The 27,122-nt window shown below is 57.3% G+C and overlaps 11 protein-coding genes across 11 annotated transcripts; 6 read left to right on the top strand and 5 right to left on the bottom strand.

Annotated features, from left to right (window-relative positions):
• Window positions 1-430: 430 nt before the first annotated feature.
• On the bottom strand, window positions 431-4,280 carry F5144DRAFT_222031 (uncharacterized protein). Its single transcript, XM_066783148.1, has 4 exons — window positions 3,924-4,280; window positions 3,658-3,857; window positions 2,911-3,588; window positions 431-2,854 (listed from the first exon to the last, which is right to left on the bottom strand). Exons 1-4 carry the CDS (start codon window positions 4,125-4,127, stop codon window positions 538-540), a joined length of 3,399 nt encoding a protein of 1,132 aa, XP_066642682.1. The 5' UTR covers window positions 4,128-4,280; the 3' UTR covers window positions 431-537.
• A 340-nt stretch (window positions 4,281-4,620) lies between these two features.
• F5144DRAFT_592531 (uncharacterized protein) lies at window positions 4,621-5,567 on the bottom strand (the record flags this gene model as incomplete). Its single annotated transcript, XM_066790370.1, has 3 exons — window positions 4,621-4,894; window positions 4,933-5,291; window positions 5,490-5,567. The coding sequence occupies 3 exons, from the start codon at window positions 5,565-5,567 to the stop codon at window positions 4,621-4,623; spliced, it is 711 nt and encodes a 236-aa protein (XP_066642681.1).
• A 433-nt stretch (window positions 5,568-6,000) lies between these two features.
• Window positions 6,001-6,872, bottom strand: F5144DRAFT_221945 (uncharacterized protein). Its single transcript, XM_066783145.1, has one exon. The coding sequence runs from the start codon at window positions 6,581-6,583 to the stop codon at window positions 6,128-6,130; it is 456 nt and encodes a 151-aa protein (XP_066642680.1). The 5' UTR covers window positions 6,584-6,872; the 3' UTR covers window positions 6,001-6,127.
• Window positions 6,776-8,265, top strand: F5144DRAFT_648352 (uncharacterized protein; the record flags this gene model as incomplete). Its single annotated transcript, XM_066792951.1, has 2 exons — window positions 6,776-6,797; window positions 6,952-8,265. 2 exons carry the CDS (start codon window positions 6,776-6,778, stop codon window positions 7,773-7,775), a joined length of 846 nt encoding a protein of 281 aa, XP_066642679.1. The 3' UTR covers window positions 7,776-8,265.
• A 1,425-nt stretch (window positions 8,266-9,690) lies between these two features.
• On the top strand, window positions 9,691-13,209 carry F5144DRAFT_221949 (uncharacterized protein). Its single transcript, XM_066783146.1, has 3 exons — window positions 9,691-9,926; window positions 9,999-10,538; window positions 10,593-13,209. Exons 1-3 carry the CDS (start codon window positions 9,825-9,827, stop codon window positions 13,170-13,172), a joined length of 3,222 nt encoding a protein of 1,073 aa, XP_066642678.1. The 5' UTR covers window positions 9,691-9,824; the 3' UTR covers window positions 13,173-13,209.
• A 522-nt stretch (window positions 13,210-13,731) lies between these two features.
• F5144DRAFT_571436 (uncharacterized protein) lies at window positions 13,732-14,357 on the bottom strand. Its single transcript, XM_066788830.1, has one exon. The coding sequence runs from the start codon at window positions 14,125-14,127 to the stop codon at window positions 13,876-13,878; it is 252 nt and encodes an 83-aa protein (XP_066642677.1). The 5' UTR covers window positions 14,128-14,357; the 3' UTR covers window positions 13,732-13,875.
• F5144DRAFT_602355 (translation machinery associated TMA7) lies at window positions 14,350-14,923 on the bottom strand (the record flags this gene model as incomplete). Its single annotated transcript, XM_066791197.1, has 6 exons — window positions 14,350-14,376; window positions 14,447-14,461; window positions 14,524-14,576; window positions 14,658-14,724; window positions 14,803-14,825; window positions 14,902-14,923. The coding sequence occupies 6 exons, from the start codon at window positions 14,921-14,923 to the stop codon at window positions 14,350-14,352; spliced, it is 207 nt and encodes a 68-aa protein (XP_066642676.1).
• Window positions 14,924-15,548: 625 nt separating this feature from the next.
• Window positions 15,549-18,692, top strand: F5144DRAFT_489959 (kinase-like domain-containing protein; the record flags this gene model as incomplete). Its single annotated transcript, XM_066785765.1, has 5 exons — window positions 15,549-16,255; window positions 16,308-16,549; window positions 16,599-17,491; window positions 17,546-17,914; window positions 18,471-18,692. 5 exons carry the CDS (start codon window positions 15,549-15,551, stop codon window positions 18,690-18,692), a joined length of 2,433 nt encoding a protein of 810 aa, XP_066642675.1.
• A 3,441-nt stretch (window positions 18,693-22,133) lies between these two features.
• On the top strand, window positions 22,134-23,374 carry F5144DRAFT_221958 (uncharacterized protein). Its single transcript, XM_066783147.1, has one exon. The coding sequence runs from the start codon at window positions 22,234-22,236 to the stop codon at window positions 23,167-23,169; it is 936 nt and encodes a 311-aa protein (XP_066642674.1). The 5' UTR covers window positions 22,134-22,233; the 3' UTR covers window positions 23,170-23,374.
• A 1,177-nt stretch (window positions 23,375-24,551) lies between these two features.
• F5144DRAFT_602353 (kinase-like domain-containing protein) lies at window positions 24,552-26,217 on the top strand (the record flags this gene model as incomplete). The annotated part of the gene is made up of 2 exons (XM_066791196.1): window positions 24,552-25,200; window positions 25,361-26,217. The coding sequence occupies 2 exons, from the start codon at window positions 24,552-24,554 to the stop codon at window positions 26,215-26,217; spliced, it is 1,506 nt and encodes a 501-aa protein (XP_066642673.1).
• Window positions 26,126-27,107, top strand: F5144DRAFT_221667 (uncharacterized protein). The gene is made up of 2 exons (XM_066783144.1): window positions 26,126-26,690; window positions 26,782-27,107. Exons 1-2 carry the CDS (start codon window positions 26,327-26,329, stop codon window positions 27,030-27,032), a joined length of 615 nt encoding a protein of 204 aa, XP_066642672.1. The 5' UTR covers window positions 26,126-26,326; the 3' UTR covers window positions 27,033-27,107.
• Window positions 27,108-27,122: the final 15 nt, after the last annotated feature.

The following is a 27,122-nucleotide window of genomic DNA, read 5'->3' as shown; positions in this document are numbered from 1 at the left end:
CGCGACACGACGTTCAGCGACGGGAGCACATGCAAGGGCCCCCTGAATGGTTTCTTGGCAGTGTCCATCTCAAGTGGCCGCCGAATCCCCAACCCCTGCCAAGAACTTTTCTCATGGCCTGGATGCCTGGGCTTCATTCATTCACTTTAACGTCTGACTACCAACTTTCAAAAACATTTTCACGAATATTATTCTCGCACGAGAAGTTTGTTTAGCAAAACTCCAAAAATCAATTTGAGTTCTACGCTCTCTACACAATCTAGCTCGACTTCTCTCCAACATGGGTATCCAAATTGCCAACTCTAGGCCACAACCGATTATCATCCCCTTCTTTTCTTCCTCTCTTCTCTTCCTTTCGTCCTCTCCTCTTTCCTTTCATGTCCTCCTGCTCCCTCCTTTTCCCATCTACTCTTCCTCTCCTTCATAAACCAACTCTAACTCGCCCCCGATATTCATAAATATGGGTCAACGGCGATAGCCTCGCCCAATACCCAACTCTACCATGCAAGACATAAATCATTGCCCTCATAACAGCACTCACACAGGGGGAATACCCTGCGATGTCCCCTGTTGCGTCGTCGCGGGGGTCAACGGGCCCGCAGACTGCGCCTTGGAGCGGGACTCGGTGCGGCTGGCACTCATGGTGCGTCCCGCGCTCAGCCAGTTCTTGATGTTGCCAAGACCCATGCTCTTGTAGAACTTCTTGGTACCTTCCTCACCCTGCGACCAGCTGCCCTGGACCACCTTGTGGTCGTCGAGGATGTTGAGCGTGCGCTTGGTGTACTTCCACGCCTCAATGCCCAGCACGTAGATCACCGTCATGCCGATGACCACGCCCCACTCCCAGCTGATGGCCGTGTGCTTGAAGACGTCACGGTTGAGGTAGGGGATGTACACGGTCGGGAACACGCTGACCAGGCCGATGGCCACCGCCCAGAAGAGGAACCGGTTGTTGTACAGGTCCTTGAACAGCGGGAACCGCGACGTGTCCTCGGGGTTGAGCCGGAACATGGACCGCCGGATGTCCTTGAACTCCCACGCGCTAAGCAGGATGAGCCAGGTGAGCTCGGCGAAGACGGCCGCGCGCGCCCGGAACACGGGGATGCACGAGTCCGAGAAGACGCGGTTGCAGTCGTGGCCCAGCGCGCCGTCGTACATGCCGTAGACCACGATGACGAAGGTCATGAGCGTGCAGGTGCCCATCAGCAGGCCGTATACCATCATGTCGGCGAGGATCTGGTTGGTGAAGACGCCACGGCGCTTGTCGTGCGGCGGCTTGCGCATCACCTCGGCGCTCGCCTTCTCCCGGCCCAGGCCGAAAGCAGGGAACGACGACGTGACCATGTTGATCCACAGAATTTCCAGGGGGGAGATGGGGAAGACGGAAAAGCCCGTCTCGTCTTGGAACCCGAGACCGGCGATCAGCAGAATAACCTCGCCGACGTTGCTGCTCAGGAGGTGCAGCACGAACTTCTGGATGTTCTCGAACATGCGGCGGCCCTCCTTGATCGCCGAAACAATACTGTTGAACTTATCATCCGTCAACACAATCTTGGCCGCCGACTTCGCCACATCACTCCCCGAGCCCATCGCAATGCCCACATCAGCCCTGCTCAGCGACGGCGCATCATTGACACCATCACCCGTCATGGCCATAAACGCATCCCTTCGCCTCAGCGCCTCCACCATGCGCGATTTCGTCTCGGGAGCGCAGCGCGCAATGACCAGGGGCAGCTCCTCGAGGGCGTCGATCTCGGCCTCGGTCATCTTGTCAAAGTCGGTCGCCTTCATCACCACCGTGTTGGCGACGCCCGACGGCAGCACCCCCATGTTGCTCGGCAGGATCCCCACCTCGCGCGCGATCGCCTTGGCCGTCTCCGGGTGGTCGCCCGTCAGCATGTGCACCTTGATGCCCGCCTTGGAGCACTCGAAGATGGAAGGGGAGGTTTCGCGGCGAGGGGGGTCGTAGATGCCGGCGAGGCCGAGCAGGATCAGGTCTTGCTCGACGGCCGTGCGCGCCGCGTCTTCGGCGGGGTCGCTGTCGTCGTCGCTGCCGGAGGGGGTAGGGTTTGTGGCGGCGGCGGCGGCGGCGTCGTACTTGCCGTTCCAGGGGCGGTAGGCCACGGCCAGCACGCGCTGGCCCATGGAGGCGAAGCTAGTCATCTGCTCGAGGATCTTGTCCTTCATCTCGGGGGTCATGGGTTCCTGGTTGTCGCCGGTGCCGACGTAGGCGCAGAGGTCGAGCACGCGCTCGACGGCGCCCTTGGTGAAGACGATGCTGTTGGCGGCGTCGATGCCGGCGTCGTTGTCCTGCGGCGCGTCGTACACCACCGACATGCGCTTGATGCTGCTGTCGAAGGGGAACTCGCCCACCTGCTTCCAGCCGAGCCCCTCCATGGCCTTCTTGTTGCGGTCGAACCGGTGCGTGAAAACCTGCAGCGCGATCTCGGTCGGCTCGCCCGTCGTCTTCCACGCGCTCTCGCCGTCGTCGTACCGCACCGTCGCCAGGTTGCAGAGGGCTGCTGAGAGCATGAACATGCGCAGCTCGGGCGTCATGTCGGCCATCTTGGGCTCCGCGGGCTTGGGGTTGAGCTTCTCGTCCGGCACACCGTCGAACTTGATCGCTTGGGTGGTGCGCTCCTCGTCGAAGTCGCGCTTCTTCTCTTCGGCTTGCGGCTGGTCGCCTACTGTGCCCTTGTAGGGGTCGTTGGGGTCGGTTGAGCCAGAGACGGTGTAGATGTGCGACGGCGGCAGCCAGACCTTCTTGACGATCATGGCGCCTTGGGTCAGGGTGCCGGTCTTGTCCGAGCAGATGTTGGTGACGCCACCGAGGGCTTCGAGCGCGGAGAGATCACTGGTTGAAACGCGTTAGATTCTGTTCACAAAAAAAACGAAAGGGGGATCACATACCGAACGACGACGTTGGCCTTCCTCATAACAGTGGTTGCCACAACCATGGAAATGGTCAAGACAGCAACGAGCGACTCGGGGATGATGGCAATACCAGTCGAGATGGCGTAAATCACGACCTCCTTCGGCAGCGGCTGGACGAACTTGTTGACGCCAAACACGACCACAGCCAGGAGCAGCGCGCAGAAGAACAGAAAGTAAGCCAGCTTCGCCAACTTGATCTGCAGCGGCGTGCCCTCAGTCAAACCCAGAAACTTGCCCAAGAAGTCATACGTGCGGCGCGCACCACCCTTGATGGGCTGGGCCTTGCCGTACTTCTTCCAGTTCATGGAGCGACCAGCCTTGCGGCGCTTCTTGTTGGTCGAGGCGGCGATCTTGCCGACCTCGGTCTGCATGCCCGTGGCGACGACGATGCCGCGGCCGCGGCCCTTGCGCACGATGGTGGTGGCGTAGGCCATGTTGATGCGGTCGGCGATGCCGACCTCGTCCTCGGACGCGGCGGGCTTCTCGGTGCCCGGCACCAGGATGTCGTTGTTGGTCTGCTTGTCCACGGGGATCGCCTCGCCCGTCAGCGACGACTCGTCGCAGTTCAGGTTCATGGCCTCGAAGAGCCGCACGTCGGCGGGCACTGTGTCGCCCATCTTGAGGTTGATCACGTCGCCGGGGATGACTTCGGCGCTGCGGTGGGGGGTCGCGTGTTAGCCTCTGGGTGGGGGGCGGATTGGGGGTACACAGACTACTACTCACTTGGGAATGACGATGGTCTTGCCGTCGCGGAGAACGCTGGCGCTAGGAGAGGACAGCGCACGGAGCGCGTCCATCTTCTTCTCGGCGCCATACTCTTGGTAGAAACCAATTGAGACATTGAGCACGATGACGGCCGCCAGGACGCCGCCCTCGATATAATCAGCCACGCCAAAGCTCAGGGCCATGGCGAAAAAGAGAACCTACGCGAGCGCATGAGTACGAGGCTAAGGGGGTTATAGAGGTCATAGGGGGGCAATGGCACGCACCAGGATCATGGCATTGCATAGCTGTCTGATAAAGATGGTATACCAGGCAATGCTGCCGCCCACATCCAGCTCATTGGGGGGGTATTGTTGCTGCAGCTCGGCAGCCCGGGAGGAAGTCAGGCCTTTGTCGACATCTGTGCCAACGGCCTGCTCAACCTCCCGGACCGAGAGGAGAAATGGATGTTTGGGGAACTCGGCAGCCATCGGACGACGGGGACGAGTTCAAAGCGAGTACACGGGATGAACAAGACCTCGAACAATGGGCACTTTGCTTCATTGGCGTATAGAAAGGGGAATGGATGGAAGGCTTAAATCGCAGAATCAGGGCTGCGATTTCTACGATACCAAGCAAGAATAGAATGGAATGATATCGATTGGAGGGTTGATAGTCAACAACGATGACGACAGACAAGACATCCAAGGGGGGGGGGGTAGCTTTCTTTAAGTAGCCCCAAGAGCATGATCTTGGGTCATCCGTCGCCGCGGAAAACCCTGCCGTCCCATTGCCGCTTCACGCTCTTTTCCTCACCGATAGCTCGGGAAAGCGCACAGGAACCATGTTTGGGCCTGTTGGGCCAAGACCAAACCAAGAGGTATATCCCAGCGTGCCCAGCTCTCTTCCGGTGTTGAGTCGCAGTTCAGCGCGGCGGGTGTTGCTGATGCCCCACTGTGGGGGAAGCGTTGAGCCTCTCAGCATCTAGCCTGGGACTGATAAGCTGCAACGGGGTGGCGATGGCACGTTGGTGGGCTCCGAAGGCGTTGTTCTTTGACTCCGGGGGGCGGCTTGGGGGTTATTGGTCTTTGTCAAGCCGATGCCAGGAGGAGCTGTGATAGGGCGAAGGCCCCGCAAGGAATGCGCAGCGAGGTCATCCCGCTTGGCGCCGAGTCTCGGCATGCCGTGTCTTCCTTGTTCCCCACGCTTGGCGCCGCCGGTTCTCCGGCTCGATGGCGGCCGGACTTGCTCGGCCCTGCTCGGCGTCCCTCATCGTCGGCTCCCCCGTCCCCGTACGCCCCCCCAGACCCCCCATTGTGCCGTTCCTCGCCATTATCGCCCTTTTCTCCCGGGAATGCCGCTGTTGGCGACGCGACACAACATGTTACAACATGACGGGAACGGTGGCTGGGGGTCCAGACTCTCTCTCTTCGCCTATTGCCTCGCTGTTCCTCTCGCCGTTCCTGGGCACGTGGGCCGATTCTGATTGCTCTTGTCTTGGCTGCAGCCTCGGCGTGTATGGTCAGTGGCTGGCGAGGCTGGGCATCTCCCGATGATTTCAAACAAGCCGCCGCATCCCATGTTCCTGGGTGGGGTTTGATGGGATTCGATAGGGTTCGATAGGGTTGATGATGGAACCGGCGCGACTGGGCAGTCTCGAACACTCACCAAGTCTCACCAAGTCTTACCAGCTCAGTGTACAGGTCTCACCAAGACTCACCAAGTCCAACGAGTCTCACAAGTCTCAGTCGGTCTCCCGTTCCGATCACGCAAGCGCGAGGATCTCGTTGCTTGTCGGTGCTTGTTAGTGCTTGTCAGTGCTTGTTATTGCTTGTCAGTGCTTGTTTACCTACACAGCATGCCGTGTTGCCGATCGGCTGCCCGCAATATGCGACTGACGCCATGCCCAGACGGTAGGGCTGCTCATCCATGTGGGGGAAATTGGGGGAATTGGAGAATTCTTAGTTCTTGACACAAAAAAAGGTAATATGGAGGTTTGCGCCTGTCATGTCGGATGTTGGAACACGAAACCGGAGTTTCAATGTGTCGATTCGCTCCAGACCGCCTCCAACCTTAAATCTCCTAGCGCCCGTGTGCTGCACCTTCTCGTGGCGTGGCGGGGCCGGGTAGGGCACCACTGGCGAACCGGATCGCGACGGCAGGGCCTTTCAGTGCCGGCAGTACAGGCGAACTCCAGCGCAGTTTGGGGGGGCTTGGGGGGACCCTTGGGGGGCTAGAACCGCCGGTGCGGTATTATTATCTGAATGAATTGGAGCAACAGGATTGGATTGAAATTCTGGCGGGGTCAATTGGGGGATCCGGGGCCTTGAGAGAGCTGTTGGGGGTGGAAGAAAACCATTGGTCCAGCGGATCATCCATGGCTAGATTTGGTATGGGAGATGTCAACAACGAGGGAGCGGTAAACAACCTGGACACCTCAGCCTCTAAGTTAACAAGTCAACAAGTCTAGAGCGGGCTGCCGGGGGCTGGTTTACGCTACGAAAAAAATCGACTGTTTTGCAATTTGGCAATCTTCAAGTGTCGTCGAAGGAACGGAGGGCAATGGCACAGATGGCGTCATCACGTTGTCGAATATTTTAGGTGGGTACCTTCCATCCTGGGCCGCACACAACCATGGAAAACAGGAACGACTCGCATCGTTTCGCAACCTGAGGAGCCGAGATCCTGCGGTTTCTCTCGGCCCGGCGACCAGACACCATTTGGTGTGTACTGTGTAGTGGAATACCCCCTTCAATCTGCGCCCTCGGCTAAGGTAAAGGATCGATATGGAACCCTTCTGTATGTAGCACACGGATCGCCAATATACATTATTCCGGCGGGGTTGATCCGTCAGTGCGACGGCATACACAGAACACAGAAACATGGATGCTTCGTACCGTGTGCGATGAGACGCTGCCACAGTAATCCGCCGCATCCCCAACCTCATACCTGTTCTCCCGCTTTTCTGCCTTCTCCAATTGCCATCTTGTTCCTGAGTCTGCCATCGAGTTCTCGACGAAACCAACTTATTCCACCACGCATTGGCCAATTCTAATCGAGATATCAGTCCGCCGACCCTCGATCTCGAGCTATTTGAGACTACGACCTAGCGCTATTTTGCCCTTACGTCATTTTCGCGATGCCTGCCGAGGTCGAGAAAGGTGAGATACCACATCGGCGCCGGAAACAAGTCGCGCCATCGCCCTTGAATTGGATTGCGCCCATTAAAACAGACCTCATACACTGAAAGCGTCTATTTTATTATTCGCCAATTCCAAGTTTGATGCTGACATTGATTGGTTCCGCGATGTCTAGCCACTCAGCAGGGCGAATCTGCTGGCCCGCCTGTCGCCGCCGCGACCAGCGTCGCAGAGATTCCGGCACCCGAACCAGCAGAGCCCCTAACCAGCGGCGGAGTTGGGGGTGCGGTTCCGGACCCGAGCGCGCCGCAGGAGAATACTGAGCCGACATCTGCTGATAAGCCTGCAGAATTTGGCGAGCCGGCCGCGCTGCCGACGGCGCCCATGGTGGAAGATTCCGAGCAAACTAACGGCGCCGCCAAACCGGTCGTGGCCGAGCCAGTGGCCGCCGCGGCCGCCGCAGCCGAAGCAGAAAAGGCGTCAACAGAACCCGTCCCCGCCACGACCGAAACACCCGGCGCCAACGGCGAAGCCAAACCGGCCGAAGACGTCGAGATGGAAGGCAGCGCCCCGGTCGCGGACGCCACCGCAACAGACGAAGACAGCACCGCAGCCAACTCCAAGAAGCGCAGCGCCGAAACTGCGCTCGGCCCCGACGCCCACGCCGAAGGGGACGCAGTGGGTGGCAAAAAGGCCAAGACCACCGTCAGCCCGGAGGCGGCGGCCACGGCCGAGATCACCCCTGGCGCCAAGCCGGAGGAGGCCAAGACGGAGGCCAAGACGGATGAGGCCAACAAATCGCCGGCGGAGACCAACGGCGGCGGAGCTGGAGCCGGGGCTGGGGCCAAACCCGCCGACCCTGCTGCTGCCCCACCTGCTCCCCCTGCCAAGAAAGGGGGCCGGCCGAAGAAGCAGCCCGGTAAGGTCGCGGCCGCGGCCGCGGCGCTGATGGGGAAGACGGCGCGCAAGACGAGGAGTCAAGGGCCGGTGGAGCTCTGAGTTTTGGGTGATTTTTGCGTTCCTTTTGTTTTGGTCTTTTTTTTTTGATCCGGTTCGTGAAATGCGGGTTGGAGATGGGGCTTTTGGGGAGGGTTAGTGGCTGCTGACTGGCTCGAAACCCAACGTGGGGTGGTGGTTGATTTCTTGCGTTTCGTCGTTTCGTCGTTTCGTCGTTTCTTCGTTCCTCTTTTCTTTTCCTCCGTGCTTTTTTTCTCCACGAGTCAAGCCGACGAAGCCCCTTCATAGTGGGCCGTGGACTGTATGTACGATAGAGGAATGCTTTCACTATGGCCATCGCGCCATCGGAGTTAACAGGCGTGAGCTGGTTTTTTATTCTTATGCTCCCCGACTGCCCTACACGTGAGCTCAATCCTAGATTGGCAACACACCGGGAAACTGAGATGCGCGTCTTCAAATAGAGATGGTTTGTTCGCTACCCCAACACTTCATGCCTCCCTACCTATCAAATCTCGTCAGCTGCCCCTCCTTATCCACCACTAGCGGTGCTCAAGACATGTGTGTATGTGCATAGGGCGGCCTGGGCTGGCCACGAGGTTCAGCCGCATGACGACACGGACTGGTCCGATCGGCCGAACCATCAGACCCCGAGATGCCCGTGCCCTGAGACTTCTTCAATTCTTCCATCTCGCCGACCTCGTTTCTTGATAACACTCATCAGCCCAGCGATGGATGGGCGAGATGCTCAACGGCTCGCGTGCAACGATCTGCGAAAAGGCGCACGGCAACGTCTGATCTCTCGCCCGATGTGGCAAAGTTGCTCGATCCCGGGGGCGTGGGATGGCGCGCCAGTCCGGCCAGGAACGGGCGGATCGTCCAATCAATGGCAGGGACCCTTGAAATTTATCTTTATGCAACCACTTTCCGCGAAGCAAACATCGATTCCCTCAAACCCTCCGAAGTAAAGGATTGAGGGTTGTTGAGTTTCGTAAACATTTGGGATCAACACTCAGCTTGAAGGACGGGTTAACGTTGCTCTGCTGACTTTCTCGTACCTTAACCTCGACCGTTTGGATGCGACACTGACGTTGTGCACCTCCCTGATTTCGTGCATCCAGAGCTCGTATTGTGAGTCGGCTGCCCCACCTGATGGCTGTTTGGTGGGTCGCCCAACCGGGGAAACGGCTTCCCCGGAGCAAGTGGCAGTGCCAAAATAGCACTGTCGGGCATCATTGGATGGAATCGCGTGCCCATCGCTTTGTTGAGGTCGCAGCATTCTCAGGGGCGGGATGCCTCTGAAAGCTAAACCTGGGGCAGAGAGAGGCGGAGCACCAGGTTTGAAAACCGTTTAACTTGACGACCTTGATTATTTTTTAATGCAGAAGCTGGGTTGTAACGGCAGAAACTTTGGCGTCGGCTCGTTGCTTGGCATTAACCTTGTGCCGGCACCTTGCACCTTGCACCTTGCACGATTCCAGAACTTGGTCCCCTGTACTGTGTTGAGTTACCCAGGTCCCGACCCTTTTTTTTCCTCAGAACAACATTCTCGACCTACCTCCTTCAGATTACCTCCGCTATTCTTCACAGACAACAATAGAGAGATTTCGACCACCGCTCGTTACGGTCGATTTCTTCAGTCACTCGTTTTCTTCAACCACCGACAACCACCTTCCCCCCTTCTACCCTTGTCGATCTCGAACCCCGTCGGCCGGTCATTTAAAAGCGACGCACCATTCGCAGTCTTGGCGCTGATCTTCCCCCGTGCGGAGCATACGTCACTCTCTCGAGCATCAGGTCTGGCAGCCCACGCGACAGGAATCTAGAAACCTCGATCACGCTTTGAAGAAGGTCGGGAATCTTCCAACTGCGGTACAAAGACGACTTTGCCTTTGACGCGTGGGTTCGTGAACAAGAGGAGGGAAATTGCGTACAAAGTAACGAAAGACGAAACAAACGGACTCATCCTCAACTCTCTGACTTCTTCGCCATCTTTCGAGCTCCGATTGCCTCGCTCGGGATCCCAGTTCTCTGGTTACGACTCTGTCCTTGCTGCCCTTCGTGGGCATTATCAACCCCTAACTCAGAGAAACCATGGACATTCTACGGCGCCTTCTCGAGCGCGATGTTGGGCCCAAGGATCCCGCTCAGGTCCTTCTGGAACTTCTATCGGACCCCTTCTCCTCCCAGGCCAAGGTACGTACTCCCCGTGCCACACACCTTTAGCCCTCTGCCCAAGTTCTTGCTAACCAACTAACGCGCCTCTAGCTCCAACAACAAGCTATCTTTGCCGCCTTGGGCTCTTCCCTGGGCGTGACAGCCGCCATCGCCATCTGCTTTTCCTTCCTCCGGCCGTACAATAGCGTTGTATATGCCCCGAAACTCAAGCATGCCGATGAGAAACATGCCCCCCCACCCTTGGGGAAGGGTGTCTTTGCGTGGGTCGTGCCGCTGTGGTCAACATCAGAGCTGGACATGATCAACCTCGTAGGCATGGATGCCGCCCTTTTTATACGCTTTACCAGGATGTGCCGCAATATCTTCCTGGTCCTCTCGTTGCTTGGCTGCGCCATCCTCATCCCGATTTACTGGGTCAACTTCGCGGCCGAGGAAGCGTCGTGGGTGACTAGAATCACACCGTTGAATGTGTGGGCCAGTTCCCATTGGGCGACAGTGACATTCGCTTGGTTGTTGACGGCTGTGGTGTGTGGCTTTCTATGGTGGAACTATAGGAAGGTCTTGCAGCTGAGGCGCTTGTACATGAAGAGCGAGGAGTACCAGCAAAGCCTCCACGCCCGCACGTTGATGGTACGAATCCTAGCCTTCTTCTGCCTTCCCGGGCCTCAGCTAACTGGATTTTAGCTGTACGACATCCCCAAGACCCTTACCTCGGACGAAGGCATTGCCAGAATCATCGATAACGTCGCCCCGAACTCGTCCTTTGCGAGAACTGCCGTCGCTCGTGACGTCAAGGTCCTCCCCGACCTCATCCAGCAGCATGAGAAGGCCGTCCGGAAATTGGAGAAGGTGCTGGCCATCTATCTCAAGGACCCGCACAACCTCCCGTCAGAGCGGCCCAAGTGCCCACCCTCCAAGAAGGACCCCTCATACGGCACCTACCCGAAAGGGCACAAGGTCGACGCTATCGACTACCTCACACAACGGATCAAGGTCCTAGAGCTGGAGATCAAGGACGTTAGGCAACGTGTGGATAAAAGGGGCTCGATGCCGTACGGGTTCTCGTCCTACTCGGACATCGCCGAGGCGCATGCCATCGCTTACGCTTGCCGCAAGAAGAAGCCGCATGGCACCATCATCAAGCTCGCCCCGAAGCCAAACGACATTATCTGGGACAACATGCCGCTCAATTCGTCAACCCGGAGCTCGAGACGGCTTTGGAACAACCTTTGGATGGCGGTTCTCACAATTCTCTGGATTGCTCCAAACGCCATGATCGCCATCTTTCTAGTTAGCCTGTCTAACTTGGGGCAGGTCTGGCACGACTTCGACGTCTCACTCAAGGAGAACCCCGGGATCTGGTCCATTATCCAGGGTATTGCTTCTCCGGCGCTCATGTCGCTCGTCTATCTCGTCCTCCCCATCATCTTTCGGCGTCTGTCCATCAAGGCGGGCGACCAGACCAAGACTGGACGCGAGCGCCACGTCGTGGCGAAGCTGTATGCATTCTTCGTCTTCAACAACCTCATCGTCTTTTCCATATTTAGTGCCATATGGACTTTTACGGCAACCGTTGTTCAGAAGACTGAGAAGGGCATCGATGCTTGGGAGGCCTTCATGGACGCCAACATTGGGCAGACTCTTTTCATGTCCCTCTGCGGTGTTTCACCTTTCTGGGTCACCTGGCTCCTCCAGAGACAACTGGGTGCTGCGATCGATCTGGCGCAGCTCTGGGCCCTGCTGTCCAGCTTCTTCATGCGCAAGTTTTCGAGCCCTACGCCTCGCGAGCTAATCGAGCTCACTGCCCCGCCACCGTTCGATTACGCGAGTTACTACAATTACTTCTTGTTCTACTCGACCGTCGCCCTCTGCTACAGCGCCATCCAGCCGCTTGTCCTACCCGCCGCAGCTATGTACTTTTGCATCGATGTGGCACTCAAGAAGTACCTACTACTCTATGTCTTTGTCACCAAGACGGAAAGCGGCGGCATGTTCTGGCGCATGTTGTTCAACCGTTTCTTATTCGGCTCCATGCTTTCTCACCTCGTTGTCTTCTTGATTGTATGGGTTCGCGGCGATGGGACTCACGTCCAGGCCTATGCCGTCGCTCCTCTCCCCTTTCTCATGATTGCCTTCAAGTTCTACTGCGCCCACGCCTTTGACAAGAAGATGCATTTCTATGCCACGACGTATTCCGCCCAGCAGCGTGCCGAGACCGGGTTCGACGTGAAAGAGCAGAGCGCGCGGAACGACCGGCTCGCTTCTCGCTTCGGTCACCCTGCCCTCTACAAACCTCTCATCACGCCCATGGTGCATGCCAAGGCGCAGAACCTCCTCGCCAGCGTCTACCAAGGCCGACTAAGCGATGGACGAGATGCTACTTACGACGATTCCGTCACGGTCAGCGGCTATAGCGATACCTACGCCCTCGACAATATGTCGACGGGCAAAGCCGGGAAGCTTTCTCCTTCCGTTCCCGGCTTCGAAGTCGTTCCCGAGTCCCGCCTAGACTTCGAGTTCTACAAAAACCGCGATGAGTTCACCGCGGACCACGGCGGCGGCGACATGTATGGCCGACACCCAGATATCAACCGCCCCGGCACTCCAGGCACAATGGGCAGCGGCCACTCCGACTCCCGCCCAGGCACACCCCAAGGCGGGATGGGCTTTGGCGCCGCCGGCAACAGGAGGACGTACTCGCAATACCCGGAGTCATCCGCCGCTGGCTCAGCCTACCCACATGGCTACATGTCCTCGGCCGCGGCACCAGGCGCAAACAGCTACCCAGGCCAGTCACTATACGTGTCCGACCCGCCCTCTCGCTCGCGCAGCCCCATGTACGCCAACGCCAACGACAGCGGCACCAACCTCGTCGCCGGCGCCGCCGGCATGGCCGTGTCCACCCCCGCCTACCCCCCAACCCCGAGCTCGTACAACTCACACCACAACCGTGATATGAGCCTCGACCCCGGCCCGATGCCGTCCATCTCGAGCCGCCACTCGCCCGTCTCCGCCGGCGGCTTGGCCGGTAGCAGCAGCCTCCGCGCGCCGGGGATGCTAGGTGGTGGACCGCACGGGTATGGCGGCCTGCCGCAGACGGACGACCTGGATATGGTGCAGTCGCCGCCGCTGCTGGGGGCGCCGTCCGCCCAGGATCCGGCCCAGTATGATTTCTTCCGGGGGAGCGGTGGGAGGAGTGGCGACCGAAGTGGGACGCCCGGCGCGGCGACCAGGGGGCCTGGGGGAGGCAATTACCGGGGTTGAGGTTAACAGACCGCCTGCTGTGAGGATGGTGGAGATTTGGCGAGATGAAGGGAGATAGAGTGGATTTCACGGGGTTACCTAGCAAAATGGCGCCAGATCTTTGAAAGGGAACGGAACGGAGCGGAGCGGTGCACAGATGTGTCTTTTCTTTTGATCTTTGCGAATTTTTTCCCTCGCATGGGCGGCATTGTTTGGCGTTGGCAGGTTTGGTTGCGCTGCATGGATATGCCCCTTTGCTGTTGGTACATCACGGGCTGGCTATCTCGGTTGGGTGACTGGCAATGACACTTTTTGTGATAGAGGACATATTGTAGAGGACTGCTATGGTTGGTGGTACGTACATATGTACAATTTTGTAATTGGATCGTGAGAGCGGTTTTGGCTTGTCGCGGGATCTCTCCTTTTCTACGTGGGTACATTGGGGAGGCGGTTTTGATATGGATGGATGGCTTAGGGGGGAGGGAGACCTTGCTTGTGTGGATGAGGGGGTTGTATGGAGTCTAGGACAAAATAAATGGCTACAAGTTTTGAATGTCATCAGGCTTCTAATCCAACGGACCCTTCTCGTCGATCTTCATTCTCCGTGTGGTCACCCTTCGTAAACTCACCATCATCCTTTTACCGACACGCTATAAACCGCCAGACACGGTGACCCGCTGCATTGATTCCACACCTTTAAACTCAACATTGCTGATACCCATCTTCACCAGGACGGTTTGTCAACCCCGGCCCGTGGCTCTGACATGAGCTCTCCGTCCCCAACAGGGTTCACATTCCCATTCTCTGAAGGCTTGCCAATCTTGCCCCCGGTCGTAGTTAACCTCCCCACCGTGATATCGTCGGGCGGTGCAAGGAGGGAACGTCGGCCGGCAAAACTCACACAGTGTATTTCAGGGGTAAATCGGAAGCAAGACAGCAGCAGCAGGTAAAGAACGTAGCTCGTCATCCTCATCATCCTCGTTATAAAGACCGTGTCCTAGCAAACATGTCGTCGTCCTACACCCAGGCTGCCCACTGTCTACTAGCCCTATGCGCCCTAAAATATCCCAACCCTGATCCAACACCGATACCAGCACCGGCACAGGCACCAGCACCGGCACCAACCGGCACGGGTGCTCCAAGAACCGCAACGCCACGCGCAACACAACGCAACGCCCCGCTTCCCGATGGGGGGGGTTTATTTCTTGCCCGACTTCTTGATGCCCTTCACTGTGTGTTAGTATCGCGATGTGTGTGGTCAGGGGTAAGGGTGGCGAATAAAAGGTGAGTCGTACCTGGGTACCGGTGTTCTACAAAGGAAGAGGGTCAGCAATGGTCAATCAATGGTGGCAAGAACAGAGCAGAGACTTACCAGAGGGCCCTTGCCTCCGGCCTTGGCCGCGAGATCCTTCTTGGCCTTCTCATCTGCAGGTGTGGTTCGCTACGTTAGGAGGCTGGGTTCGAAGCGAGGGTGAGGTTTTTTGTCTGGGGGATCGGAATCCGTACAGGCACGCTGCTTCTCTTGGAAGGCCTTGTCCTCCTCATCGAGCTCCACCTTCTGCTTCTTCGCGGCCTGTTTTACGCAACGACATCGTTAGTTACGGTCGTCGTGGGTGTCCCTTTCGGGGGAACGTCGTTTTGCGATGCGCACCTTGAGGGGCTTGGCCTTGCCGCCTGTTGCGATGGTGTTAGTCGGATCAGATATCTTCAGGGTATCAGTGGAGTAGGATGGAAACTCTAAAAAACATACCTTCTCTGCTTTGACCACCCATTTTGTGAGTTGAGGAAAACAAAGTCTGGAATTGGTGTATTGGTCTTTGGATGGCAGGTGCACTGTTGCAAGGTGCAGGATAAGGTATGGAAAAGTCGGGTGCGTGAAGTTGTCAGCGAAGAGACCCCACGAAGACAAGCCCAGGCGGCAAAGCCCATGCCAGCCGAGAGCCTGGCTTGGGCGGTGAGTCGGCGAAACACCGGGGAACCTAAGTGCGCTGGCAGGCTGGCAGGCGCTGTCTCTGGGGTCGCCACCCGACAAGGCAGCCTGTCAAATGCGCTAAGCAAATGGCCTGGGGCATCTCTCAACTTTCAGCCTCAAACGTCACTACCAGGGTTTCAACGAGTCAGGCTTGTTCCATCCCACCACCATCACTGCACGACACGACACCCCAATACCACTGGTTATCGACTTCAGCATCAACCTTACCCAGAATACCGTTGCTATTTTCGACCTTTGCAGCCCGTCACCGTTCGAACGAAAGAAAGCCCGCCACTCACAACAGGTCCTGCTCGGGCATCTTTTGAAGATTGAGACGAGGGAAGATCACAGCGTGTCGTCTGGGGGAACCGATAAGCGAGGACAACAACGGAAAAAGGGGGTACACTCGCGGGTCGGTACATACAATGACGTCCTCAGCATTCAGCTCGGATGAAGGGGAAATCGTAGAGGCAACTCCCCTGCCTCGCTCTGAACAAAACGGTGATGTTGACCGAAACGGCAGACATCGAGGCAGATTCCCGTCGCGCACGCCCGAGGGTGACTTGCCATCGAGAGACTCGGCCGACGGATCTAGACGGAGCCGCTCACCTCGTGGCTGGAAGCGGCCTCGTGAGGACCGACGTGACCGACGCGACACACGCCAGTTCCGCGTCCATTACGAAGGCGGCTCACGTGATGACCGCCGCCCATACCGCGATCTAGACCGCCCTCCCTCGCGCGGCTCGGACCGCTACGACGAGCGCTCGAACACTCGCCATGGCAGCCGCGAACCACCACTATCTCGCCCCGGAGGGCACCGCCCTAACGGCTATGACCGCAGCCATGGCCGTGACCGCAGAAATGATGGCTATCAAGACAAGCGGCCTCGGACCCGCAGCCGGTCCCCCCGCGACGGAGACGGCAGGGGAAAGAGAGGCGGAGGCCGCCATGGAGCCGATTTGAGGTCAGGGGAAGACAAGTACAGTGCCCCTACTGAGAGACGCCCACAGGATGGCTCCTTGTCCAAACGGGCCACTCCGGTGGAGGCTCCTGATTCCACGCAAAATGCTAAAAGTGATAAAGGTGCTACGGCTGAACGAGGCATCGACCATGTTGCCATCTCACAGACCAGGTAATACCCCCCGTCACCCGATCATTGGACAAGGCTGACATAAGTTTCAAAGCGCACCTCCCGAACCTGATATGGACTGGGACCCAGATACGGCCCTAGACGAAGAAGCTGCCGTGCAGGCCGAGATTGAGCGTCGGAGGCGTGCGAGAGAGGCGGCTCTGAAGCGGGGCCTCGACGCAGCAACTCCCACAATCCAGACGTTGCAAATCGCCGATAAGCCCGCATCCACGCCAATTTCTACTCGCCAGAGCACGCCGGGGCTCCAGAGGCCTGATGGTGCTACCCCGTTGTCAAGTAAGCCTTTCCTCAGTGTTCGCGGTTGATTCCTTGCTAACCACACCAGATGGCCCTTCATCACCCGGCCTGTCCCCCGGCGAAATCCAAGCGGCTCTGTCTCCCGGGGTCTTTAACTTTGCTGACGATCAGGCACTCATAAATGCCCGCGGTGATGCCAAAGCTCTCGATGAGGATGGCCCCTCAGCTGCTGACTACGACCCCACGCTCGACATGCGGGAGGATGAGCGGCGAGATGAAATGCGCCATGGGAATGTAGGTCTGCATGGTGAGCCGCGTCCTGCCTCTCAGGACGAGGTAAAGGCACCTGTTCCCGAGAAGAAGGAAGACGTGGACACCAAGAAAGATGAAGATGACGATGATGATTTCGACATGTTCGCAGACGACTTTGCCGATAAGTTCGCCGCGCCAGTACCTGCCCAACCCGACGCAGCCCAGGACGTGCGGGCGCCGCAAGGCGGCGGTGGCGGTATCCTGGAGGGCGACGACAAAGAGGGCTACTACAAGATCCGGCCGGGAGAGCTGCTAGATGGTCGCTATCAGGTATCGACGACGTTGGGTCGTGGCATGTTCTCGGGGGTGGCCCGTGCCGTCGATATCACCACCAAGAAGGACGCGGCCATCAAAATCATGCGGAACAACGATGCACTGCGGAAAGGAGGCTTCACCGAGATCAACATCCTCGAGAAGCTCAATGCGGCTGATCCGGATGACAAGAAACACATCGTTAGGTTCGAGCGGTCATTCGAGTACAAGGCGCATCTTTGCATGGTTTTCGAAAACCTGAGCATGAATCTCCGCGAGGTCCTCAAGAAGTTTGGCAACAACGTCGGCATCAACCTGAACGCGACGCGGGCGTACGCCTACCAAATCTTCCTGGCGCTAGGCCACATGCGCAAGTGCAGCATCGTTCACGCCGATTTGAAGCCTGACAATATTCTGGTAGGTCATATCCTGCCCCTAGCAGTATGACACGGGTGCTGACTTGTTCTCCAGGTGAACGAAGCACGCAACATGCTTAAGATCTGCGATCTGGGCACAGCGATCGACCGTTCTGACGCTGCGACGGCGGCAACCGAACCCATGCCGTACCTTGTCAGTCGGTTTTACCGTGCGCCAGAGATCATTCTCGGTGTGCCGTTCGATTATGCCGTCGACATGTGGTCCATTGGCTGCACGTTGTATGAGCTCTACACCGGCAAAATCCTTTTTACGGGCGAGAACAACAACCAGATGCTCAAGAACATCATGGAGATCCGGGGCAAGCTGAGTGCAAAGCTCTACCGGCGCGGCGAACTTGCACACAACCACTTTGACGAGGTGGGCAACTTCATCAGCGTGGAACGAGACAAGATTTTGGGCAAGGTGAGTTTCAACATTCCTTAACCTACATTTCCCTTTCACAAACTGCCACCCCCACTCCCACTCCCCTTGCTTGAAACTATTCTCGGGTCGTTCTATCGTTTCATCGGATGTTCGATTCCCGAGTCTATTTTTCCCAGCCGGGCGGCAGCCAAGATGCAATGCTGTGCCGCGCGCTACTCTGCCGCGGCCGCATGGGCCCCTCCCGGTCAACGGGCGGTCTCCATGACGCGCCCGCCTCCCCCAGGCCTGCATCGTTGTGCAACAGGAGATGCACCCCTCAAACTGCTGGCGCGCATCATCGTGGCCCAGGCGAGGTTACAGCAGTCCAGTTGGAAACCACAGATGCTCGAATGGCGTTCTGCAGCGGCCCTTCACCGGCCTCAATTCCCGCTCCTATTCCTGTCCTGTCCTGTCCTGTCCTGTCCTGTCCTGCGCTATCTTGTCGCCGTGGGAACGTGCTTCCATTCAAAACCCCGTTCCATAATTACCCGCTCTTCCGCATATGCATAACATGACGAGAATAAGGTCTGCCTTACTAACTGACTACCCGCCACAGACAAACATCCGCACCCTCGCCAGCGTTAAGCCGACGCGGGACTTGCGTACGCGCCTCCTGGCCGCGTCTGCGGGCATGGATGACGCCGAGAGCAGGGAGCTCAACCACTTTGTCGACCTGCTCGAGCGGTGCTTGACGCTGAACCCGGATAAGCGCCTCACGCCTGCCGAGGCCCTCAAACATCCGTTCTTTACCCATCGGGTGCATGTTCATGGGCGGTAAGGGCGAGCGGTGGTGGCCCCGCTCGGGTTATTTTCGGGTACCAGAAACGGGTTTCGTTTAGCGCATGCGGGCTGAGGGCGGGCTTTGGGACGGCGTTGTCGCGGTTGGGTGAAGGTGGCGTCCGGGATGAGGAGGCGCATGGCATGGTGTTGGAATTATGGGCGGCTTGACGGGTTGGCTCGGTACATTGGGAGAAATGATGACGATATGGGATACCTAGAGATGAGTCGTGCACATCTATTTCGTCTTACCTCACAGCGTCATCCACGGCAGAAGTTTGTATTGTGGGACCTGCGGCGTTTGGAAGATCCTACGTACCCAGCAGTGTCATCACTGCCTAGATAGCCTGATATGGAAATAATACGTGTTTTGGCGGCCTCGTTTTCTGCTTCGGCATTGCTGTGCCTTTCATCGTCACTGTTGCTACACACCGGTGTTGCCCTCTTTCTGCTGTTTGCCGGTTTCTGTGACGATGATGCATTCACCCGTTCCCCGCCTGCCTGCCACTATGTGTGTACAGGCTATTCGGGGTCTGTACTCCCTCCCCATTGGAGTCCACCTCGGGGGGTGTACGCTGTGGTTTGTTTTGCATCTCGCCCAAGATATCATGCTTGTTGGTGGCGTTTCCCTGCACGATGGTTGGATGCAGTGGATGATGTATGTACATACCATACATACCAACTCCTTTGCCGCCCTCACATAGATGATGCGATGCAGGTGACCCCCGTCCAGCAACATGTTCCCGGCGGTTGCTGTTACCGGGACGGACGGCGCCAGTCAGCCCTAATATCAAATCGCACTCCACGAAAACCGATGCGAGCGGTGATTGAGTGGTTGATGATTGGGGGCTGTGGTGCAACTTCCCTCCGGCTCCTCCAATGTTTCCCCCCTTGCTTATTCAGGCGTGTCCCTGATCCCGATGCCATCGGACGAATAATCCCCTCCCCCCCCTGTCTGGTGATTGATACCCGTGCAAGAGAGGTGACGCCGCAGGGAGGAACACGAAGCTCTCCCCATCAACACCCCCAACCCAGAATCCATCCATCCATCCATCCATCCACTCATCCCCTTTTTCTACACTGCACTGCACTGCACACACACACACACGCACGCAACGAACCGACCGTGCCAGGCGACAGGCGGGTTTATGCACCCGGGTGGCTCAAGCGCACCGTGGACGCAACACACGCCGGGATCCGGTTGAACAAGAAATCCCATGCCGGCCGGCGGCGGGGGGGGTGGGTTTGCAGTTCTGCCTCTCGCCGCGCCGCAGCTGCGCCGCCTCCGCTTTCATGTTGTTTCCCTGCACGGGCGTCCATGACTGATCCATCCATGGCTGGATCCATCTACCTGGATCCCAACCCCAATCCCAACCTCTCTTTCTCAGTTCGTCCCGATCGGCCGCCCGGCCGCGCGCGCGCTTAGGTTAGGTCAGGTGGCCGCCGCGAACGGTGGCCAGTGCGTAAGATCTCTGTATGTAAGATCGGATCGTTGAGCTTGGGGCTGGTTGGTTCCCTGGCTTCCTGCCTGCCTGCCCACCTGCCTCACCAGCCGTGTGAATAAGGCTACACGGCAGATATGTTAAAGGCGATGAGTGGTGGTTGGTGGTTGGGGTCACTTGGGGGCTGGTGGAAGGCCAGCCGCCCGCCGCACGCCCGCCGCATCTCCCCGTCCTGTGGCACGGGCAAGACAAGAAAACAACAAACAAACAAATGGCGGCGCCCTGTACGACGGTAGGTCTGTTACGTTGTTAGCCACCAGTTAGCCAGCCGGTCGGTCGGTCGATCGGTCGGCCGATTGGTTTGTACTTGGGGTTGTTATGTTTGACGAGGCGGCGGGCAACCGGAGGGAGGCGACCTCACACGGGCATCGGCCCCGAGGGGTTGGGTTGGGTTGTGAGATGGGAGATGGGATCATTGGGGGCGGGATAGGTGGCAAGTGGGTATCTTGCCGAGCAGGTTCTGATCTGTGATCGACGAAACACAGGCGCGCACAATGTGTCCAGCTGAGGGGGTTGGCCTACAGTCCATGGCCTCCCCGCCGCTTGGGCTTAAGTTTGGGGCGTGTTGCTCGCTCGCTCGCCCGGTCCCCGGGGCAACGAACGGGCGCGAACAGGCGAACTGCGGCCGCCCGCCGTGGCCGGCCATCTCACTGTGGGCTCTTCATGTTGGTTGCTGGCCGGTCGTCCGGCGTTGCTGACTAGGTTGTGAGATGCTTAATCTGTGTTGATGTGGGTGTGTTGTACGGGGAAGAGGGAGAGATATCGGCCGTTCATCGTACTGCAAATGCTGCCCGGGCCGCTTGAATGACAGCTTGAGGATACCTGGTAAGTATTGATATCATCAATCATCCAATCACACCCATTCACAGCACTTCCGCCAGTCCTGTGCCACACACAAGCTGCTAGCTATGGGGTGTTGTCATGACTATACATGCGCATGCACATATGAAACATATAACATAAGTGAAGGCATATTTGTATGTACCTACCAAGGTGGTAGCAAAATATAGACGATATAGAAACCGAAGGAGGATTAATTATCCATTGGATGTTGTCTCAAAAACGACGTCATAATCTAATTGCGGGACACCAATTGCACCTTGTATTGTCAGTCTCCTGCTCCTGTTTTCTCCTCCAGCCAAGGGTTTCTATATCATGGACGCTCCCGAAAAAACGTCCCAGGCAAGGGTCGGAGTCTGGTTCGAACCTGGGACCTCTGAGCAACTATCACAAAAACGGCGTCGCAATTGCGGGACAGCAATTATACCTTGTATTGTCATAGATGTGCGAGTCTCAGTACTTGTCTGAACACTTGGGACGCTGGCATTGATTCCAGGGCGCGTCTTGTATCAAGCTGTGGCCAATACCGTTGCCGACTGGACTATCACTAAAGGAAAAGTATTGAAGTCGTAAATGTCCTTAGTTCTGACCTCCATTAAATGCGGGTTAGGGTACACAGTACACTCGATTTGACTCAACTACGTCAACGTATGTGTTTTTGTATGTCTTTCTCGTACCCATCTAGCATCTATCCGTTGTTGTCTCCCATACCATATTCACCTGTGACATGTAATTTCAAGCTTCATAGGTCCCTACCTATCTATGTATTTATGGATGATTTTGTTTTAATTATTGATAGATAGGTATTGATAGATAAGCAAGAGTCATGGAATTATGTCTGAATGCTACCGTTTCCCCTAAGCGAAGGGCAAATCCACTAGAATTTGGGACCGAGGCCAGACCTGATGGGCTCGCGATGGAAACAGGGATTAGCTTGCGTGCCTTGTCCCTGTGCCTGTCTGTGCTTCCTGTTTGCCTCAGGCGCCGAGTGAAGTTTTAGCCCTCAGTTGCCACGAGCCACGCAGCCACGGTATCGGGGACATCCCATCAGCGCTAAGCCGATCCCCAAGCTCGCTTGACTCTCGGGCTTGATGAGTTTGGGTGGTTCCACAGCCAGGTGCCCCCGTTTCCACTAATTTCAATTTCGATGACCGCCTTGGCATTTCAAGGTTTGACGACAGTTACCATCGGCAAGCAATCATGGTGATGGACAGATGGGGTCAGATCGATCTTCTTGTGTGGCTCGGAGCATTGCCCGCGAGCCCGCTTGCTTCGCGTCCCTCGCATGCTTCGTCAACGGCGGCTGGGCGGACACGCAGGCGGGCCATGGGATTGATCAAAGCATCCAGGTTTTGCATCGCTTGGATCGGTTTGCCCCGCCACCATGCAGGTTTCGTTGCACTGCTGACTGCCGTACTTTTTCTAGATTGTTGGTGTGAGGGTTGCCTCAAGGAACACGGGCCCCAAGCGGGTTCCAGGCGGGTTCCAGACGAACAGGCCTTGCCCCCTCCCTCCCATCCACAGCCAGCGGCTCAGCGGTCGGTTCCCTCGCGCTCGTCACCCACACCCATCGTTTCCTCCCGAGGTCGGCTGCGATCAGCCGGCCCACTTCTTGCACCGATGCATGCAATTGCAGAAACAAACAGCTCATGGGTGCGCCTGATGAATCACCTCCCAGACCCGAGGTGTGGCAGCCCATCCATGCAGTCTCTGATCTCTGACAAGCCGCGAGGGTCTGGCTCAAACATCCCACAACACCAAGAGAGTCAGTCGGTTTCGGACTCTGCACCCCGGCCGCTGGACCGTCAAACCGTGTCAACAACACAACGAGCCATGCGGGACTTTGTAACTATGTACCTAACTACCGGGAACCCTGGAGCCCTGGAGCCTCTCTCGCCCGTCGTGCCACATACTGCGGTACACATTCACATAACTCCAACAAGAGCGGGTCCTCGTCCGAGTGAAAGAAATCACAGAACCCCCCGGAAGCTGGCTTGTGGACCGGAGAAGTGTACATACGTGGACACGCGTGTGGACACACACCCGACTCACGAACCTCGCCCCTCCCGTCATAGTCATTATGCCCGCCCCCGAGCATGTTTCGCCGGCGCCAGCCGTTGCCCGTCGCTTCAATGAGCACTTTCGGCTTTGCCAGTGCTTGCCAAACGGCAGCGAGGGCAAAGGAGCTGGGCTGCTTGTCACGGGGGCTCGCTTGCATTTGCCCGACATCATCAGCCCACCACACCACCACTCTCTCCTTTGTGTTGCTGCTTGACTCACCCCTCCCGCCAGACCGAAGCAACCGAAGTCCTGCCCGCTGCTTGGCTAGAATCCCAACGGCATGTGGTGGGGGGGGGGGGCGTGTCAAGGGGGCAGTGACACACAAGCCGCTCTGTGACTGGGCGGGCATGTGTCAACTTAGGGCCTAGTCTCGTAATCACACATTGCTCTGGCATTGCTCTGGCCGTTCGTTAGCGCGAAGCCTGTTCTTGGCCGTCGGGGCCAGTCGCAGGACCGCCAAGGGTACCAGGGTCCCGCCACACCATCTGTTTACATCCACACCATGTTCCTTCCGAGCTAGCGCCGCGCACCCAAGATTAAGAATAGGATGGCGCATTGCGGTTCCCATGGTCTCAGCACAAGGATGTGCTGGCCTGTGCCGGTGAAGCCAGGAAGGGGGTACGTACCCCCGGCCCGCCGAGGGGCGGCCACCCATGCTCCCGCCCCTGGGCAATGAAGAGGCGTATCCAAGACTGGGCCCGTCTGACATGGGCCTTTCGAAGCCAATCAAGCCACAGTAGCAGGGAAACCACGCAATTCGAGGCATCGGGCAAGGGGGGGAGGGAAGGCTCCTGGGGAACGGGGCGGTGGTGGACCTGGCCAGTCATGCCGTCGAGACATAACAACGATCTTCCAGCCTGCATCACTGACGCCTCACTCCCATCGCCGACCGCCCTTTTTCTCGACACTCCTTCAAAACCGTCCTTTTCCCTCTTCCCTCTTGGGTCTTCTATCGCATCTGGTCTTCCTTCTCGCCAGTTGCTTGTGGGAACCCTACCACGTCAAAGAAGTCGTCGCCTCCTTACCGCTTCACCACAACACACCGCCTCTAATCAACTGTGGAACCCCCGCTCTCTCCCCGTTGACACCCAACCATACCGTCTCACCAAAGCTGGCTTGACCCGTTCACTCGAGGTCACCTTTTGCGAACCTAGGACTCGGACCCGCCCCTATCAAGAGAGAAGACTCTCTCTCACAGCCCAGGAACTTCCGAGCCCAGCCCAGCCCAGCCCAGAGGGACAAAGGACTAAACCGGCCCTTTTTTTGGTTTTCGAGGACATTGCCAATCCGTCGGGCCTTTGCCAAGGATCCGTTTCCTGCTTTTCGTCTACTTCCGTTTCCTCTTGTCTCTCTGTCTATCTTGTCTCTTTCTCTCTCTCCGCCCCCTTCTGGAACCCGGAACTTCCAATCCCAAACCCAAGGAATCCATCGACAGGAAGAAAGCAAAGGGCTAGATCATGCAGCATGTTCCAGTGTTCGGCTACCCCACTCCACCAGCCTCGCCAGCTTTCGGCCACCCCATCTCAACATATCGCTTCGCCCCGGCGGCCCCTGAGGAGAGGTTAGGAAGATTCATCACCAGCTCGCTCCAGCTGACGGGCATCGTGGGCACTGGCGCGTACGGCGTGGTCTACTCGGCCGTCGACACCAAGTCCAGCGTCCGCTATGCCGTCAAGTGCCTGAGCAAGTTCAACCCGGATGGGACACCACTGGACCGCCGCCAAGTCACCTTCCAGACCCAGGAGATCAAGCTGCACTACACCGCGTCCAGTCACCGCAATGTGGTCTCTATCCTGAAGATCATCGACTACCCGGACTGCATTTACGTTATCTTGGAGTACTGCCCCGAGGGTGATCTGTTTTATAACATCACCGAGCGCGGGCAGTATGTGGGTAAGGACGAGCTGGCCAAGAAGGTCTTCCTCCAGATCCTGGATGCCGTGGGACACTGTCACAGCCTGGGCATCTACCACCGGGACCTGAAGCCGGAGAACGTGCTCGTCTCGGACCAGGGCGAGACTGTCAAGCTGGCAGACTTCGGCCTTGCTACGTCCTCTGAGCGATCCGAGGAGTACGGTTGCGGCTCCACTTTTTACATGTCTCCAGGTAGGTCTTTCATCAACATCTGCTGCGCTCATCTCTTCACCCCCCTCCTCTCTTTTCTTTCCTATCCGGCCCCAGGAGAAAACAACCCATGCGACTTGCATTTCCTTTCTTTTCCCCCCTTCGACACCAACTGACTCTTTCTCTTTTTCCTCTCTTTTAGAATGTCTGGACCCCTCATCAAGGAGGCCGTTTTACTACTGCGCACCAAACGATGTTTGGAGCTTGGGAGTCATCCTGGTGAACCTCACCTGTGGACGCAACCCATGGAAGCAGGCATCCTACGAGGACTCCACTTATGGTGCTTACACCAAAAGCCGGGACTTCTTGAAGACCATCCTCCCAGTGTCGGATGAACTGAACGACATACTGGGAAGGATCTTTACCCGGAACCCGGATGAGAGGATCACTCTTCCTGAGCTGCGCGCTCGGATCTCTGCCTGCTCCCGGTTCACCGAAAACTCGACAGCCCAGCTGCCCACACAGCCTGCATCGCCGGGCCAGACCACTTACGTTTGCGAGGAATCCACTATGGACGACGAGTACGACTACGAGCACGATGCGCCACTCTCGCCCACCTCTTCGGATGGAGACTCGTGCTCGTCCGACGAAGAAGGATCTCTCACCTCGACCTGCCCCAGTGTCGACGACCTGGAAGAGGACGACTTCCTTGAGGACATGCCGGAGGCCAAGACGCCCCCACCCCAGGCACAAGCACCACCGGTAGAGCCGGCCATCTACGAAGCTGAGGAGCCGAGGATGATGCCGTTCCAGCAGCACCATCACCTCCCGCCGCAGGAGTACATGCACCCCTACCACCCCATGGCCGGCCCGCACCCAGCCCAAGGCATGCCCATGCCCGTCCAGGCCTGCGCACCGCCCTCCAAGTTCCCGCTGCATCAATATGTCTGCGATGTCTTGAGGTATGCGCAGCCGACGCCGCTGATGCCACAGCTACACCATCCGGTTCCGTTTCACCAGCAGGTTCTTCCGCTGTTCCACATGCAGGGGTGCTACTAAGCTCTCAAGCCTTCTCCCCATTCTTCCCCAAGATGATGGGCGGCGCTCCTCTTTTGTTGAATCATGCCCTCAACCCTGGATTGCCTGCCGTTCCTGTTTCGGGGATGGAATGTCCGCGCCGGTCGCTGGATCAGCTCGACCGCCGACAAACAACAACAAACAATCAAATCACACGTCGGCCGTGTTGGATCACCCATTTTTTAATCAACGGAAGTCCTCACAGCCAAGCCCAAAGGGCCACGACGAAGAAACGTTTCACCTATCTGACTCCCCAAGGCGGGACGTCATTGCAACAAAACCAAAGTATGAATTTAATGCTTGCGCAAGGTTCTGTTTTATTCCTATCCGACACCCGAGGACCCTTAACGCGGAGCCATCTGGATCACGCCACGGTCTCCGGAGGACGGATCTTCTCTTGTCCATATTTTTAAAACCAAATTCTGTATTTTTTTTTATTCTGTTCTATTTCTTTAGTTTCTTCCCTTTGTTACGCCAAGGCGCTCGGAATGGTTTGGGAGCATATCTTCGGCGCTGGGGGGGACAGGTTGGGGGGGGGGAATACAGGAGTTTCCTGGACCAGGGTCGGTTGCGTCGTCGTTTCTTTCGCAGCTCAACATCTTTTTTTAATACCCCCGGTCTTGTGTTGTTTTTGGTTGGGAGGGCGGCGGAAAATGTGGGACATGGGATATGAAGATGAACATTTACTTGTTAGACATTACCCCTGGGTCAATAACCCATTGCGAGCGTGGGCGCAGTGTCGCCGGCCGCAAGAACTGATTACGTTTTTCTGGACAGGAAAGAGGGCGGTAGCCTGAACCTCGATAGATCTTTCCCTGCCTTTATGGGTGGGAAGCTGTTGATGGGATAACTAGCTAGATCACTGGGTAATACCTGACTGGCAAGAC

This window comes from Chaetomium tenue (genome assembly GCF_020726465.1).
Source record: "Chaetomium tenue strain MPI-SDFR-AT-0079 chromosome Unknown F5144scaffold_4, whole genome shotgun sequence".
NCBI lineage: Eukaryota > Fungi > Ascomycota > Sordariomycetes > Sordariales > Chaetomiaceae > Chaetomium > Chaetomium tenue.
The sequence above is the reverse complement of the archived record's forward strand: the minus strand, read 5'-3'. Positions and strand labels throughout refer to the sequence as shown.

Excerpts from the sequence above, each read along its gene's own strand:
- F5144DRAFT_222031 (XM_066783148.1), bottom strand. The coding sequence starts at position 4,127 with ATGGCTGCCGAGTTCCCCAAACATCCATTTCTCCTCTCGGTCCGGGAG. Across the intron at positions 3,858-3,923 it reads TATGCAATGCCATGATCCTG|GTTCTCTTTTTCGCCATGGC; the intron begins GTGCGTGCCATT and ends GCGCTCGCGTAG. Across the intron at positions 3,589-3,657 it reads AAGACCATCGTCATTCCCAA|CGCCGAAGTCATCCCCGGCG; the intron begins GTGAGTAGTAGT and ends CCCCCACCGCAG.
- F5144DRAFT_221945 (XM_066783145.1), bottom strand. The coding sequence starts at position 6,583 with ATGAGGTTGGGGATGCGGCGGATTACTGTGGCAGCGTCTCATCGCACA.
- F5144DRAFT_221949 (XM_066783146.1), top strand. The coding sequence starts at position 9,825 with ATGGACATTCTACGGCGCCTTCTCGAGCGCGATGTTGGGCCCAAGGAT. Across the intron at positions 9,927-9,998 it reads CCTTCTCCTCCCAGGCCAAG|CTCCAACAACAAGCTATCTT; the intron begins GTACGTACTCCC and ends ACGCGCCTCTAG. Across the intron at positions 10,539-10,592 it reads TCCACGCCCGCACGTTGATG|CTGTACGACATCCCCAAGAC; the intron begins GTACGAATCCTA and ends ACTGGATTTTAG.
- F5144DRAFT_571436 (XM_066788830.1), bottom strand. The coding sequence starts at position 14,127 with ATGATGAGGATGACGAGCTACGTTCTTTACCTGCTGCTGCTGTCTTGC.
- F5144DRAFT_221958 (XM_066783147.1), top strand. The coding sequence starts at position 22,234 with ATGGTGATGGACAGATGGGGTCAGATCGATCTTCTTGTGTGGCTCGGA.
- F5144DRAFT_221667 (XM_066783144.1), top strand. The coding sequence starts at position 26,327 with ATGTCCGCGCCGGTCGCTGGATCAGCTCGACCGCCGACAAACAACAAC. Across the intron at positions 26,691-26,781 it reads TATTCTGTTCTATTTCTTTA|GAGTTTCCTGGACCAGGGTC; the intron begins GTTTCTTCCCTT and ends GGGGGAATACAG.